Consider the following 17,259-nt stretch of genomic DNA (forward strand, 5'->3'; position numbering starts at 1 on the left):
TATCTTCTAAGTCCTTTTCCCCGAGACACCGCCTATCTTAGCTTGGGCTGCTATACCAAAATACTGTCACCAGGGGTGCTTATCAACAATAAAATGTATTTCTCACAGTTCTGGAGGCCAGGAAGTCCAGGATCAAGGTGCCAGCCATTCGTTGTCTGGTGAGGGCTCTCTTCCTGGGAGCTCTTCTTGCTGTGTTCTCACATGGTGGGAAAAGAACAAGCCAGCTCTCTGTCCTCTTATAAGGGTCCTAATCCCATTCCTGAGGGTTCTACCCTCATGACCTAATCACCTCCCAAAGGCCCCTACCTCTAATACCATCCCATTGGGAGTTAGGGTTTCAACATAGGAATTTTGAGGGGACAGAAACTTTTGGTCCATAGCACTATTGCTACCCCATCTTTGTCAAAGCCCCACCGTATGTTGTTTCCTCCAGAGAGACTAGTCTTCATTGCCTCAACCAGGTGTGATCTTTCCCTTTGAGTACCAGTAGTCCTCTGTATATCACTTATATTTACCTTACATGTACCACACTCTGTATTATCGTCATTTGTGCATTAGCCTAACCCCATTATTAGTTTGCACCCTAATTGTAGTTATTAATTTATCCCAGAGCACCTAGCCCAGAAGCTGGTCAAAATCCTTCATGTTATACATGAATTTTACGGATGAGGTCTGAGGTCAGGGGCTCTGGACTTCACTTACTTTTCATACTTTGGAAGGAAAATTCTATTTTTATCCATGAAAAAGAGATAAGGAACTACTGTAGAACTAAGTAGTAACCTTAGGTCTAAGTACTGAAAGAAGTTCATCTTTATTCCTAAAGCTGTGAGACTATTAGTGCTTACTTTCAAACTGATTGAACTAATGTCCATGCAAATTAAAACTGGTGCTGATATGACATGATATACACCCCGGAAGTATTTTTTCTTTTTCAGTAGTGGTAGTTCATTTATTCAGCCAGTACCTGTTGAACTTTTACTCCACGCCAGGCACATGGCAACATTATTTCAGTAATGTTACAATGGATAGGAAGGAAATACCACTGTATACTTTATTTTTTAAATTTTTCATTTTTAATTAATTTATTTTTGGCTGCGTTGGGTCTTTGTTGCTGCGCACAGGCTTTCACCAGTTGTGGCGAGCGGGGGCTACTCTTCGTTGCGGTGCGTGGGCTTCCCATTGCGGTGGCTTCTCTTGTTGCGGAGCACGGGCTCCAGGCGTGTGGGCTTCGGTAGTTGTGGCCCGCAGGCTCAGTACTTGTGGCGCACGGGCTTAGTTGCCCCGTGGCATGTGGGATCTTAGTTCCCCGACCAGGGCTCAAACCCATGTCCCCTGCATCTGCAGGCGGATTCTAAACTACTGTACCACCAGGGAAGTCCACACTGTATACTTTATAACACACATTTCCATTATCATTTCCCCCATTGACAAATGTTTATAGTTCATTTAATTCTCAAAAGTACAACAGTCTAAAGTTTCCCAGTGTTCTCTGAACTCTAACTCATTGATGAAGCAGCCTCAGAACTCAAACCTAAATGAGTTACTGTGGTCTTATGACCTGAAAGCAAATCTTACATCTCTGGTGTTCGGCTCACTTAAACCAGTCAGGTGGCCCTCCCTGTTTTTGTTCAGCAGCCTCCTGATTGGTCAGGACCTGTTCTTGATTCATGGTAGCCCCACAGGACCAGTGGGTTAACCATTTTGAATTACCTCCCCTTCTTATATCCATGATTCACTGGATATAAGGTTCAAGCATAATGAAAGAAATGACATTTCAAATAAGAGAGAATTGATAGTAGTAATACAAAGTTATACTTTGTGGAATTAGAATATGTATGAGAGAAGGTGTTATATATATAAGGATATATTTCTAAGTAAACACCTAAATCCTAGTAGGAGAAAAAAGATCTCCATGATGTTTCTAAGTGGCAATAGGTGATACATTTTAATTTCAAAATATTTTAAAGCTGGAAATATTTTTAAAAATCAATTTTATATGATCAGAGTCCAAAAATTCCAAAACTTAAACTGTGTAAATGAAGACTGCCTAGTAAAATAGATGTAGGTCGGTGGCAATAGTCATTTATTCTGTGTTGGTAAAATTCTCTTTAATGTTTTTCAAGGCCATAAAAAACATAATTGTTTTACAGGATACAAGCTCAGTATTAAAGGAGGAACAAGTTCTTACAGCCTTTGAAGATGAAGGGTCGTATATTATTCAAGAACAGCAGGATTCTCTCGTGTGTCAAGGGATTCTTGATTTAGAGGAAACTGACATGCCAGAGCCTTCGGCTCCGGAGAGCTACCCCGGGTCAGTCTGTGAAGAAGATGTCACCTTAGCTCTGAAAGAACTGGATGAACGATGTGAAGAAGAGGAAGCGGATTTCTCTGGGCTGTCTAGGTGAGAATACAGTATCACAGACACGATAATGAGGTGATATTTTTTTCTCCTATCCCCTCCCAAATACGACCCTCTGTTCTGGTAAATGGACTTTCATTCCTGTGTATGTTTCCAAGGTAAAATGAGTTACCTCATTTTTATGATGGGTTTGTTTTCTATAATTGACATTCACTTAAAGAAAAACAAGTAGGCCATTCTCAGAACACACTGAATGGCATTCTGCATTTAGCAGTCCACCAAATACCTGTTTTGGCAAAATGCCAAATGGCCGAGTGTTAAAATCAATATTGGGCCATGGCCAGAACCAGGTAGCAAAATCATGGAATGAACTCTGTGATACCAGAACAAATCTGAAATAGGTACCAAAAATTATTTTATAGTTTTATTATCAACAGTCATTTTATTTATTTATTGCGGTACGCGGGCCTCTCACCGCCGTGGCCTCTCCCGCTGCGGAGCACAGGCTCCGGACGCGCAGGCCCAGCGGCCATGGCTCATGGGCCCAGCCGCTCTGTGGCATGTGGGATCTTCCCGGACCGGGGCACGAACCCGTGTCCCCTGCATCGGCAGGCGGACCCTCAACCACTGCGCCACCAGGGAAGCCCCAACAGTCATATTTTTAAAGCTTGACTTATATAATGGGCAAAAGTGACCATTTCTTATTACTTTCAGATGTTAGAGTGCTCCTTTTAAATGTTTATGCAACATAGCTTCAAAATTATCACAAAGTGATAGTTGAATTCTCAGATAGAACTTTTTTTCACTCATGGGCTGACAAAATTGAATAATCCATTATTACATAAAGTTCTTAAAAGAAAGTTTGGTGGCTGTTACGTAACTTAAATACCAAACAGTTCTATAATGGTGAGACTTATGATATAATCTACATCTACTATTTTGCTTTTTAAATTAATTTTATAAATATTTGTGGCTCAAAATAATGTTCTTTATAAGCACATCTAATTTAATGCACTCTCTATCAGTGTATTTATTTCCCTATTCAACAGTTTGAAGCTCCCTGATAATTATTTTTATAAGTAATCAAGTATATCAGAGCTTTACTCCTACAATAAAAGCTTTTCATTTGGGCTTCCTTGGTGGCGTAGTGGTTGAGAGTCCACCTGCCGATGCAGGGGACACGGGTTCATGCCCTGGTCCAGGAAGATCCCACATGCCGCAGAACGGCTGGGCCCGTGAGCCACAGCCGCTGGGCCTGCACGTCCGGAGCCTGTGCTCCGCAACGGGAGAGGCCACAACAGTGAGAGGCCCGTGTACCGCGCAAAAAAAAAAAAAAAAAAACTTTTTATTTATATCAGTACTTCAAGTGATAATTGAGTTTTAACATATATAGCACATGAGATTTTTCACTCTCAGCGTATCTGGAATGCCTACCTACACTTGAAAGTGTACATTCAGATGTTAACAGCAAATCTTGGTGACACACCTTGTTCATATTACTGACTTGGATGTGACAGTAGCCTATGCAATCACTCACTCATTGATCATACACAAGTTAAGGGACACCAGAAATGATGCAGGGGTAGATACTCAGCTGTCTGCCTTTCTAAAAGGCTGCAGCCAAAGTGCTGACTTTGGCCAAGCACTGAAGTTGAAATAGAATTAAACATCCTTACTAAATATAGGGGTGTATGTACTCAAGCTTAGAGGATACATTTTGTTCAAATCAATCACCACAGTGACATTTTAAAAATTAAACTTTTTGAGATATAATTTTTCACTTCAAATGTCTGCTTCATTTTGATCTCCCCCCCGCCAGTCTTCTCAGATCCCTCTCTTCCATAGGAATTGCTCCGTAATTTCTATAAAGCCTTGTGGAGCTACGCTGTAATGTGAAATACGTAATATTAAGACCCAGAGTCACACATTTCCTTATAGGATGCCCAACCCAAATACATCTCCATCTTTTCCCATTGTCTCATTTTTGTATGTATTATCTGACTGTGGGGATTATAAATTTCTCAAAGAAAATGGCCAGGCCTTATGTTTCTTTGAGTCAGATCTGTTACTGCCATACTGCTAGGCATATAGTATATGTCATGGCTTTAACACTGGGTTTGGTCCCATTTGAAGTCCTGGCTTCAAATTCTGGCTCTGTCATTTCCTACCCAGTAGCCTAGGCACATCATTTAACTTCGCTGAACTTTTTGTTTTCTCACTGGTAAAAAATCAAGATAATAATAGTACTTAATTGTCCTTGAGTTGCTGTGAAGATTGAATGAAAACAATCTGTATAAAGCACCTAATATATAGCCCTTGACCTAAAAGTACATGACAAAAACTTTAAAAATATTATCATTGTCAATCTGGGCCTGTTCAAATAAAAAGCCTCCAAAATTGACCATTTAAAATGAAAGCATTCTAATCTGTATTATTCATAGAAGTTACAGAAATTATTCCATAGCCCTGGCCTATGCTAGGACTTGAGCTGTTGTAAGCTGGTCATGTGAAATTAGATTTCTAATTCCAAAGATGCTAAGAAAGAACAAGATGCTAGAAAGAACAGGATGAATAAGAAAATCTGCTTGTCTGTGCTTCCTCACAAAATTCAGGTGGTTGCACATTTTCTAAATCAATGTGTATATACGAGTAAAAAATAATCCATGTTAGATGACAAACTATTTTAAGTAATTGAGTGCATTCTTTTGTGATAATATTATGATGATGATATCTGTGTTAACAGTCAAGATGAAGAAGAGCAAGATGGTTTTCCAGAAGCACAGACATCACCTCTGCCATCACCATTTCTTTCTGCCATCATAGCCGCTTTTCAGCCAGTAGCGTACGATGATGAAGAAGAAGCCTGGCGCTGTCACGTCAATCAGATGCTGTCTGACACCGATGGGTCCTGTGCAGTGTTTACTTTTCACGTGTTTTCTAGGCTGTTTCAGGTCAGTGAGGTTTAGGGTTTCTGAATTCATATTATAGTTATCTGATAAAGTTACGGGGTTTTGGCCAAAATCAGTATCTCAAATTTTAATATTCCCACTGATTCCCTTTAAAATTTTTTATTTTCCTAAGATAGTGATATTTAAATTTACACTTCGACACTGTAGCACTGCTGGGACATTATACAATGACTAGTACCGCTATCGCCTCTAAGGCAATTAGGGTAAAACTTCAGAACAACATCTGATAAGTTTTCTGCAGTGTGCTAGGCACTTTCAAGGACACCAAAGAAATATAAAGCGTGGTTCCTGCCTTCAAGGAGCTTACGTCAGTATCATAAGACAACTTATCATAAAGTGTTACATTCACTGGCACTTTCATCACTGTGTGGGGACCTTAAAAATTTTAGCCAGGGTTGCTTCCAGCCCTAAAAATAATATGAGCTGACATTTACTGAGCATTCAGTACATGCTAGGCGCTAGGCTAAATGTTCTACATTAAGTAATTCTTACAATAGACCTATGTAACGTAGATGTGTTTTTAGCATTCTGTAGCTAGGGAAACCAAGGCAGAGAGAAATGCCACCATTTAAGTCATTATTCTCCAAACTACCTGCCACCTTTCCTCCCTATCTCAGCAACTTTGCCCATCTTAGAAAACCCAGCTCAGTACATATTCTCTCTGAGGCTTTCCCAACCAACCACTCCAACCTTCGGTCTCTCCCTCCTGGAAGTTCTTTAGTGCTTATTACCTGGAGCATTTATTTATTTAGTTCTGTAGTTTTGCATTGCTACTCGGGTTTCTATTTATATTCTTTTCATGCCAGAGATATAAATTTCTTGATGCCCAAGACTGTGGCTTATGCTTTTTTTTTTTCTAATTAATCATAATGACAGCTAATGGTGCTACACATATACATGTAGGTACACGTTAAGTATTTTTATAGTAATTACACTGTTGATGACACTAATTCATTGAGTGCTCACTATGGGTCAGGCACTGTCTGATTGTTTTATGTGATTGAATATTCTTGAGTTTTGAGAAGATTACCCTTGATGCATTTTGATGACTTAAAGTCAGAAGGCAGCTCATAGCCAAGGAGAGTACACTACTTTTACTGAAAGTTTCTTTCAGGTAGAAACTTAACTTTAGAAGAGCTAATTCCTCACACATGTGAGGACTTTATTTCCAACAGCGTATATAGCATGTATTCCTTCTGTCTTTCCTAATGAAAAAACCTCAGGAATGAGGAGATGAATGGCCTGTATCAATAGTTTTTCTTTTTTCAGGAATACTGTTCTGTAAATACTGTTTTGATCATTTTTAGAAATTACCATGTTTCCTACAGAAGTGCCTAAAAACAAGGACTTACAGATCAGTTTTAAGAGTTCTATATATCACTACAATAATAGTTTTAAAATAAAAGGTTGCTCTAATTATAAATTATGCTTTTTTACTTAAACATGAAAAAAGGCTTTCATATGAAATACTAACATTTTTCTTATGTTTTCTCCATAGTCAATTCAAAGAAAGTTTGGAGACATAACTAATGAGGCAGTCACCTTTCTTGGTGAGAGTCTGCAACGCATCGGTACCAAATTTAAAAGTTCACTGGAAGTAATGATGATGTGTTCAGAATGCCCGACAGTCTTTGTGGATGCTGAAACAGTAAGTTTTAACACGAGGGCTTATTATAAAAACTGAATTGAAATGGCATCATTCGGTAAACGGTCTTTTTTTAAGGTAATTCAGAATTTTGAAGTCTGAAGGTTCATATTTTCAACTTGATTATAAATATCTAGCAGAATATAATTCCCGTGTATTATATGCAGTGGCTTGTGACTATTTCTGATTCTGGCCTCTCCCTGCCCTCACCCTCCACAGAGTCCTAGATGGGGAAGCTGAAAAATCATGCTCTAGAGATGTGGACTTTTCCTGATTCCTGAGTAAAAGTGGGTAGGAGAGGGCTAGACCTCCCCCCATGAAGAACCCAGAACTCCCTGGTCTTCCCCACTTGTGTCCAAGCACGCCTGTAGATGATGTATTAAGGTTTTCAAAGAATTAAGGTTTAAAAAAGCTGCAGGGGTGTTACCTTTAAGGTATATCCTGGACTGACATGCCATTTTTGCCTGAGCCCATTTTTGAAGGCAGTTGAAGGCATGCTTATCCTTCTGACATTGCACTGCACTTCTCCTGTGTCTCAGTGAAAGGTCAGTCCTTAGTATGGGACAGCGTACCGTTAGGGAGGCCGGCTTAAGCTGGCCTGAAAACCAAAGTTTTTGGTCTCAGGATTGCGATCAGAAATGGTGACCTGTATCAATGTGTTTCTGATTTGACAGCTGATATCCTGTGATTTGCTAGAAACACTCAAGTTCAGTGTTTTGGAATTGCAAGAGCACCTGGATACATACAATGCCAAACGAGAAGCAGCTGAGCAGGTCAGTCTGTTTTTACCATGTAAAATAAAGTAGTTGCTTGTGACACTAGAAGCGCTAACCTGGCATAATAGCTGAGATGGAACACAGAACCTATTAACACTTGCCTCAGGGTTATACTGAGAATGTTGGGGCCTTGGAGCTCTCTGTCCAGTAAATTCCTATCTTTAGCTTTTAGAAATTGGCCCTCTAAGAGCCTAAGAGCACAATGGAAAATGAGCTTTATAAAATGCTTCTGTGTTGAGACTATAATAGCTGCTGTCAACATTGCAAGCTGGGGTATAAAGGCAGTATTCCCCTGAGAAAGGCACAGTGATGTTGTGGTCCAGAAAAATCTGCAACCTGTGACAAAGTGGTCCTCTTTTTCCTGTGATGTGTATGTGTACGTGGGCAAGCAAAGGGAGAAAGAAGCACACAGTGTATTATAGATACTACCTGCAAAGAAATGTTTAACTCCAGTGTGGCACTGCAAAACACAGTCGTTCTATTCCCGGAGAGTAAATCCAGTATATTTTCAATTGGCAGGGGCAGAAAAACTTAAAGGAAAAAAAGTTTCTCCTTTTCACACAAACTGCATACAGTAGGCATTTTTTCCCCTAGAATAGGAGATGAGTCTTTCATTAATAAGTACTAAATATCTATCACATGTAAAGGCCTATGAAAAATGAAGTGTTAAACCTGTTTCTTATTCCCTAAATACTCTAGATAGGAATATAAAGCACAGATACTGTGCAGGAATAATTAGGAACAAATGTTTAAATTATAGCTATAAATAAAAGTACTGGCAAATCATACAGGTCTAACAGAGAACGGATGCAAACCAAATGTATGATTTCCAAGGAGAGGTCCCTTTTGGCTGATAGGAAAACTTCATGGACTAGAGATGCAACCTTAGTCCTTGACGGACGTTAATTTTAGATTGGGGGATTATCTCAGGAAAAGAATATGGTATAAGAAAATACTTATTAAGGGGATAATGATCTTATATCTGGACTGAAATAGTAATGACAGATTGGAGAAGAGGAGAGTTTTCAGTAGCAGGAAAGTATCGGGCAAGATCTGGCCATATTACAAATAATGTTGCTGTGTAACTTCTTATACATGTCTTTTACGTATATATGTTCACATACCTGTTGGATATCTATCTAGGAGTGGAATTGCTGGGTCACAGGGTATACATCTGTTCAACTTTAGTAGATTCTGCCAAGCAGTTTTCTAAGAGAGGTTACATCAATTGACAATCCTATCAGAAGTGTGTACAGGAGTTGCCATGCCCTAATCCCTTTGCCACCACTTGGTATTGCCAACTTTTAACATTTTGTCATTTTTGGTGGATGTGAGGTAGTATTTCATGATATTATTTTGCATCTGTCAGATGACTGTTTGAGCACCTTTTCGTCTTCATTTAGCTATTTTGTGAATTGTGCCTAAAGTATCTTGCCCAATTTTGTAAATGGGTTATTTGTGGTTTTCTTATTGATTTGTAGGAGTTCTTCATTCTAAACGCAAGCCTTTTACGGGATGTATGAATTACAAATTTTTTCCCCCTCTGTGGCTAGCATTTCCACTATCTCAATAGCATTTTTTTTTAATAGCATTTTTTTGATCAACAGAAGTTTTTCCTTTTACTTAGGTCCAAGTTAATCCATCTTTTCCATTATGGTTAGTGCTTTTGTGTTTTCAGAAATCTCTGTCTATCCTAGGAGGTTGATTGCTGTGATAATAATCCCCATGAATCATGCTCCTCTGTGTCCACGCTTCTTTGCAATATGACTTTGCTGTTGTTCCTCCCATCAAAGGGATGGAATCTATTTTCCCACCTCTTAAGTCTGGATGGCCTTGTGACTTGCTCTGACCAATCAAATTAAGAAGTGATGCTGTGCAACCTCTGAGATTAGCACTTAAGAGGTCTTTTGCAGCTTCTGCCTTTGCCATCATGCCTGTCAGAGTGTAAATTGGAACAAACTCGGGAAAACTATTTGACCTCCAGCCTCCAGGAGGATGAGAGGCCATGTGGAGGAGAGTGGAGGCATCCAGCTGACTGCCAGCATACCAGACACTTGAGGAAGGCCAGCTTGGAACTTTCAGCCCCAGTCAAGCCATCAGATGACTGTAGACTCATGAGTGACCCTAGGCAAGACCAGGAAAAACTCCCAGCCAACACAAAGATTTATCTTGTTGTTTTAAGAAGCCATTAAGTTTTAGGGGTGGTTGGTTATACAGCAATAGATACCACTTACAACAGGAGAACATCGAATACCTACAAATTAAGTCTGTTTAAAGATGTGCTAAACCTCCACACAGAAAATTTCAATTATTACTGAGAGAAATTAAAGGCCTCCCGAATAAATGGAAGGCTATACCATGTTTATGAATCAAAAAACGCAACAGTGTGAAGTCATTTTTCCCCAAAATGATCTATAGATTGAATGCAATCTCATTCCAAATTTCAGACAATATATTAATGGAAATTGACAGGCTGATTACGGTCGTGAACACAGGTCAGGAAACTATAGCCCTCAGGTCATATCTGGCTCCCTGCCTGTTCTTGTAAATAAACTTTTTGGGAACATAGCCATCCCATTTGTTTACCTATTGTCTATGGCTCTTTTGCACTGCGACACAGAACAGTTGCAACAGAAAATCTATGGTTTGCAACACCTAAAATATTTACTGTCTGCCCTCGACAGAAAATGGCTTCCAAATCCTGTCCAAAAGGAGCCACAACAAGGTCTAAACAACAGAGTGAGACCTACATCCAGTAAGACCTATTAAAAATCTCAAAAGAGTGTAGTGCGGGCATAAAATTAGACAAATAGACCAATAGAACATAACAGACCCACACATATAGAATCATATAATTTACAGCAAAGGCTCTACGGCAATGCAGTAGGAAAAGAATGTTCGGTAAATTGTGCCGAATCCATTAAAATATTTGTATGGAAGAGAAAAATGAATTTGATTCCTTCCTAAGCTACCATCTCACCATTTCTTATCCCATCTATTCTGTTACTTTTTCCTTCCTTTCTTCTTTTCTATCAACGATTTTTCATTATTCAGTTTTTCCCCTCTAATATTTTTTTAGTTATACATTCTTTTATTATTCCTTGAGTCTTCTAAGGATCACAGGTGAAAGCCTGGGGTATTTATCAGGACCCTGCTCTCTTGGCAGGGATTGAACAATTTTTATCTCATCTCCCCAGCACCACGAGACCAGAAAGTCCCTGCTTACCTTTTCATCCTCCCAGATGCTATTACTTGCTTTCTTAGCCTCTCCTCCTGCACATGACAGATATAGGAACAAGTGCCCCCAAGAGCAAACTGCACACAGATTGGTCGGCTCCCTTCTCTGCAGTTATCTTTTCTCCAGGATCTTGGCCCTCAGTACCTCACTACCTGTGATAGCCCTGTTTTCCCAGCCCAGTGAACTATAAGCCACTACTTTTTGTTCAGCTTCTGAGCCCATGGACATCAATGAGCAAGTCCCCTAGGGTAATGCTGGAGTCAATGTACAGCTCCCTTCAGTACTTTTCTCTGACTCCCTAAATCCTCCTGGCTGGTGGTATTCAGCTTCCATAGTTGTTCTTGGAGGACTGGCCTTATACAAGCTACCCCATCATACCCAGAAGCCAAACCTCTCCAGTTAAATTTTAACCTTTATTTGAGCCTTGAGTAAAAAAAAAATCCATCATGGGGAAAAAAAAAAAAAAATCCATCATGACAGGAAGACTGTTACATGTGAGTTGGAGGGTATTCTGTACACTGTATCTTGTATACACTGACTGGGAAGGTGTGGACCTGTACTTTTGCAGGCCAGTGTGTAGCCACGGGACAATAGGGTTGGGACTTTTCTTGTAACGGAATAAAAATTAGAAATAATTACTTTGAATAGTGCCCCCCAAATGCCATATCATAGGCATACAGTATAAAAAATTATATCTAGTAAGAACAAGCCATCAAATAAGCAATTGAAAGTATTTTTTTCAAATGTATCAGTATACTTGGACAAACTGGGCCGGACTTGTGATGAGGATGAAGTGTATAGGCATTTTAACATTTTGAGTGAATAAAGATTAAGGTACAGATTCCGTGATAGATGTCAACTTAATTTTGCTCATATAAAGAAATCTGCTAGATAGCTTTTGACAGTGACCGCCAGCAGCTGTATCTTACTAGGAAAGCCTAACATGTTTTTCTTCTGAGAGGCTGTCAAGTAAAGAGCCTGAGGGCCCGTGTAGGCTGAGGAACCAGGATAAAAGGGACATAAGGTCAAAGAGATTGTTTTGAAACAACCGAGACATCTAATTTTCATTCTTTGCATGTCGACCATTAACAGCTACAACTGAGAATTTCAAATGTCTACTACTGAAATATTTTCAAAGAGTAAAAACGTAGCTAGTAGTTTTTCTCAAAGTCCTAATGACTTCATATATATATATATTTGTTTTATTATATTTAATCTATCACACAAAAAGAACTAGGAAGTCGAAAGAACTGGTAATATTAATAATATCAAACCGTGGAAACCCAGGAGCTTAACTTGAAGGCTCTAAGCTTTCACTTTAGCTTGGAAATTCTATGACTCCAGTGTCTTTTCCCCACTAAACCGTAGTGCTATTATTTTCTTTTTATCTGACCGAGGAAAAGGTCCCTTAAATAAATATCCATCTTTAGGACCAGCCCCTGGAAAAGGAAAATCCACATTTGGCTTCTGTATTCAATATTCATTGGAGATAATATGTTTGTCATTTATTGCTGTCCAAAAAGGAAGAAAAAAGAAAAAGAAACAAAAAAGATTTAAAATGTATTTTAGTTTCTGTTTCACTAATTAAAAGTGACACAAGTCTTCTGAGAATTACACTTCCGATAAGCAAACGGACCTAGTTAATTCTTTCTAAGTTGCCTTTATTAAATTAACAGGACAGGACAGGAAGCCCATCTTTCATTTCCCCATCTTGCATTAGACAAAGGTCAGGTATAGGTTGTGAAGATTTCCCATAAAATCTACAAAATGAATATTCTTTACTGAAATGGAGCGCCACAAGGCCCTGGAATAGAAGACAGCTGATTGTGTTTCCATTAGTAAACCGTCCCCAGCGTGTGCATGTAGCCACATACACAGTATCCTCTGCTTGGGTTTGTTGCATACAAATGATTCGGCTCAAATGGAGATGAAAGCCTATGTCTACAACCAGTCCTAGAAATTCAAGTTCACTTTTTAAGACTGTTGTTTTATTTATTTTTTAAATTAATTAATTTATTTATTTAGTATTTTTGGCTGCTTTGGGTCTTTGTTGCTGCACATAGGCTCTTCTCTAGTTGCGGCCAGCAGGCTTCTCATTGCGGTGGCTTCTCTTGTTGCGGAGCACGGGGTCTAGGCGCACGGGCTACAGTAGTTGTGGCACGTGGGCTCAGTAGTTGTGGCTCGCGGGCTCTAGAGCGCAGGCTCAGTAGTTGTGGCGCACAGGCTTAGTTGCTTCGCGGCATGTGGGATCTTCCCAGACCAGGGCTCGAACCCGTGTCGCCTGCATTGGCGGGCGGATTCTTAACCATTGCACCATCAGGGAAGTCCAAGATTGTTGTTTTATATGAGCAGGCCATTACAGTACCAATTTCATTATGCATTGTGCAATTACTGTATTAAAATTTACTGTTGTTTATTTTTTCAGTGGTTAGACAATTGTAAGAGGACATTTGGTGCCAAAGAAGACATGTATAGGATAAACACAGATGCACAAGTAAGTTTCTTATTCTTAGTTTTGCTATATTTCTGTATCAGGTAAAATAATATATGCTCAAATGTCCTTGATATTCCTAGAAATAAAGAATATTTGTAACATTTTTCATTTTTGTTATCAGAACAATCTTCGTAAAAGTTAGGTTCAATGGAATATTGGCTTAGTAATGAAAAATTCACTTCAATAAAAATGAACGGCCAGCTTATTACTGAAGCTTAATAACATTCCATAGATAAGCTCGATGAATATCTGGACAATCCAAGTTGACTTTTAGTTGCATCTGCCTCTCTAAACATTTTTTCATTCTGCATTAGTACTCTACAGATAAATAGTCTGGTCAGGATATCAAACCTGAGTAATGTTATATACATTCATACTAGCCCTTCCAAAGCTGAAATTCTGATTGGATAAATTATGGGTTTTGCTAGTATAAAATTCAGTGAAAATAATAGTAATATATTTGCTTAGAGAAAAGTGCACATATGTAACACATACATTATAGGAGGATAAAATTAAGACCTACAAATCATTCTAATAAAAGTATAACTTCATATGGGGAACATGTATTAATCAGTTAACACCCTTTGCATTTGACATGAGAATTCTAACCTTTTACAACATCAGATTGTTACAGATTTCTAGTCACTGTAAGTTATTGTACTATTGTAATAAAAATGTGAAGCTTTACAAAACTGAAATGTTGAGAAAATAACAGTATGCTCTCAATAAACGTAAACTGTTTGCCAGGCAGTGTGCTGAGCGTTTCACATTCATTAGCTCAGTTCTTACAGCTCTGTCCAGTGGATGCTGTAATTAGCCCCATTACACAGATGAGGATACATAATAAGCGATTCATAAATATTTTTAAATAAATGAGAAAAAGTGTATGCAAATTAAAATTGAGGCTCAGAGAAGCTAATTTATCTAGACTCAGTAAGTAAATAGATTAAGATTCAAACCTTGGAAGGCTGACTCCAAATCCTGCTCTGTCATAAAGAAATTGTCAAATAATCTGTGTAAAGAAAGAAACGAGGCAAGATAAGAAATTAACCCCAGACTAGAATTAGATCCTTTGGTTCTAATTCTGTCTTTGCCACTATGGCTTAAGCAAGTAACAAACTGCTTTTCTCATAAATAAATTAGGTGGTTAGACTAAGTGATTTCTTATACCCCTTCTACCTTGAAGAAAATGAGTTCCATCTCTAGGAGTCTGTGTCAATTAGTATAGCTTGAGGTTTTCTACTAAGTGAAAACTGAAAACTCTGTACGTTGAAGACTTCCACTGATATCTTCGGTCTCCTCTCACATTCAGCTCCTTGAGAGCAGGGGTCCCTTTTTGCACATTATGTATTGTCTTTCACTGTATACCAGTATAGTCTTTTGCATAATAAGCAATCAATACATATTAAAAGTAAATGAAGACTGTATATGCAAATTTCAGTACACTAAAAAGCAATATTTTTAAATGTACAGTGTTAACATATTTAGCGTGATTTCTAGTAATTCAGAGCTATGAAATTAATTACGTCTGTGTTATTTCCTACAGTTGTGATCGTAAACTTTATCAGTGATTTTCTTTTCCATTACATCCCAAAGTAGATGCTCTGGATAATACGTGTGTAGAGTCAGTTTTTATTTATGCTAATGCAAGTAAAAAAAAATACTTAAAAGCTCAAATTGTTGTTAGTTTCCATATAAAACTGTAAGTAAAACCTCAGAAATTTAGATACGCTAATACGTTTGACATTGGATTGTGCTCAACTAACATTCACAGGATGACCATCTACATAATTTATGGTAAGCAGTAGGGAGCTGAAGTTCACCTTTGCTTAGCAAATCCCTTCTAAATTGATAGGAATAAATGTTATATAAACAGTGCTTCAGAGGAAACTATTTAGAAAAGCAGATTTCAAAAAGGACTTGTAGAAGCAATATTTACATTATGGCGATTGCTGTTTTAATTAGAAGTCATTCTTCTCCATTAATGAGACTAGGTCTAAGTTGCTGTAGATATTTTAATGTAATAATTTTTAAATATTCCATAACCTGGATGTTTCACGGTGTATTTTACGTTATCTCGTTTGATTCAAACCTAGTTGGGTTGAATTGCTGAGGTTTACTAAATTACATTTGCAATGCAGTTTAAAACACACAACTGCTCTCAATATTTTACCTTCCGATTCAGCACTAATTATGGCAACTTAGGACTTAGACAGCCAAGGGTAGGCAACCCAGAATGAGCCATGCCAGAATCTTCTCATGGGCAAATACATATTACATAAAATTATAAACCAATTATTTTCTGAGAAGAGCAAATCATTTCATATTTTCTAATCAGAAGTTTTCCACTTTACTAACGGAAATTTATTTGTTTTTTTTTTTTTTTGGAAAGGCTATAAAAACCCAGATAGAAGACCACTTTCAGTAGCCAACTTTCCCAGTATCCCACTAGTTTTATTCTTTGTAGCTTTTGCACAAGAAATAAACTATAGCCTAAATGTAATTTAGCTGTTATTTGGCAAAGAGTGAAAAAACACCCTGGATTGTTACAGTAAATGTCTAAGAAGTTTTATTCTGGAAACAGCATCATAAATTTTTCTTTTGGGTGTAATTTTAAATGTTCTTCAGTTTGCCTGGGACATCTGTGACCCTAGTTAAAATGATTTGTTACACTAATTCTTGGTCTTTTTCTTCCTTTGTATTTTTTGTGACCCGATCACCTTCTTGCTTAGCAAATGGAAATTCTAGCAGTAAGTGACCTGTCTTAATTTATAGACTACTTATCCATGTCAGACAAACTGGTTTTCATTTGCCATTTGTGACCTAGCAATGTTTTGTCATGGACTGCTTTAAGAGTAGTGTGTGCTTCAGTTTTGCATAGCCCTAATCCATGAAATGTTTCAGTCCTACAAAGACAATGAGGTGTTATAATTAATCTGTACAACTAGCGCTGCCTTTTTACACATCTCTAACATGTCTCCTTTTATATTTCTTAATTTTAAGAATCCAAGTGCATTTGTTAATTTCATTGTCTTGTTTCAGTGAGATTACAAATTTGCTTTTTTAAAAAAAAAAAGGAACTCATTTTAAAGACAAACTATTCTTACTTTTTAGGTGAGAGAGGTTATCCAGAGTTTTACTTTTTGCTTTATCAAGCACTTGTTGATAAACGCAGTGAGATGTACATCTCAGTGTGGCAAGAGTATATGCACTTGTAAATTCTTCTCGTTATGAAGTTAAAGTTTTAAGTTCTAGTGAATTCTTTTTAAAGCATTCTATTTATTGCCTGCTGAAAAATTCTGTTTGTCTAATGTGAAAATGTGCTTCACACTAAAAATGAATCATGTAACCAATAATCTTTAAATTTTTATTTTAATCCCAGTCTTCAGAGCATCTTTCATCTGTCTTTCATCAACTTCTATACCATATTAACTTGCTTACTGCAGAAAAATTAAGCTCAGAACAAATTTTAACAATTATTTACTTATAAATTTTTATTTGAAATATGTTGTCTAGTCAAATATGGAAAATAACACCTAAATTTAACACAGTGTTATTTATTTCTAGGAACTGGAGCTCTGCCGAAGGTTATACAAATTGCATTTTCAATTGCTGCTTCTGTTCCAAGCCTACTGTAAACTTATCAATCAAGTAAACACAATTAAAAATGAAGCAGAGGTAAATATTCAGTTGTACTAGGCATTAGTAACTGATTCTAGGAAATTAAAATACATGCATACATATTTCCTTGCAGGAGCAATGAAGTCAAAAGTTGCTT

At 37.8% G+C, this 17,259-nt stretch overlaps 1 protein-coding gene across 7 annotated transcripts in view; it reads left to right on the forward strand.

Annotated features, from left to right (window-relative positions):
- FRYL (FRY like transcription coactivator) overlaps positions 1 to 17,259 on the forward strand; it is a 244,266-nt gene that overhangs the window by 222,464 nt on the left and 4,543 nt on the right. For 6 of the 7 annotated variants that reach the window (XM_024746667.1, XM_024746666.1, XM_024746670.1 and 3 more), the window contains 7 exons: positions 2,151 to 2,401; positions 5,103 to 5,310; positions 6,827 to 6,976; positions 7,648 to 7,746; positions 13,413 to 13,481; positions 16,214 to 16,231; positions 17,049 to 17,159. In XM_024746667.1, the coding sequence (XP_024602435.1) occupies positions 2,151 to 2,401; positions 5,103 to 5,310; positions 6,827 to 6,976; positions 7,648 to 7,746; positions 13,413 to 13,481; positions 16,214 to 16,231; positions 17,049 to 17,159 (906 nt within the window). The remainder of the gene's footprint in view (positions 1 to 2,150; positions 2,402 to 5,102; positions 5,311 to 6,826; positions 6,977 to 7,647; positions 7,747 to 13,412; positions 13,482 to 16,213; positions 16,232 to 17,048; positions 17,160 to 17,259) is intronic. The other variant, XM_024746671.1, reaches the window with a different exon arrangement.

This window comes from Neophocaena asiaeorientalis, unplaced genomic scaffold, assembly GCF_003031525.2.
Source record: "Neophocaena asiaeorientalis asiaeorientalis breed wild unplaced genomic scaffold, Neophocaena_asiaeorientalis_V1.1 scaffold19, whole genome shotgun sequence".
Taxonomy (NCBI): Eukaryota; Metazoa; Chordata; class Mammalia; order Artiodactyla; family Phocoenidae; genus Neophocaena; species Neophocaena asiaeorientalis.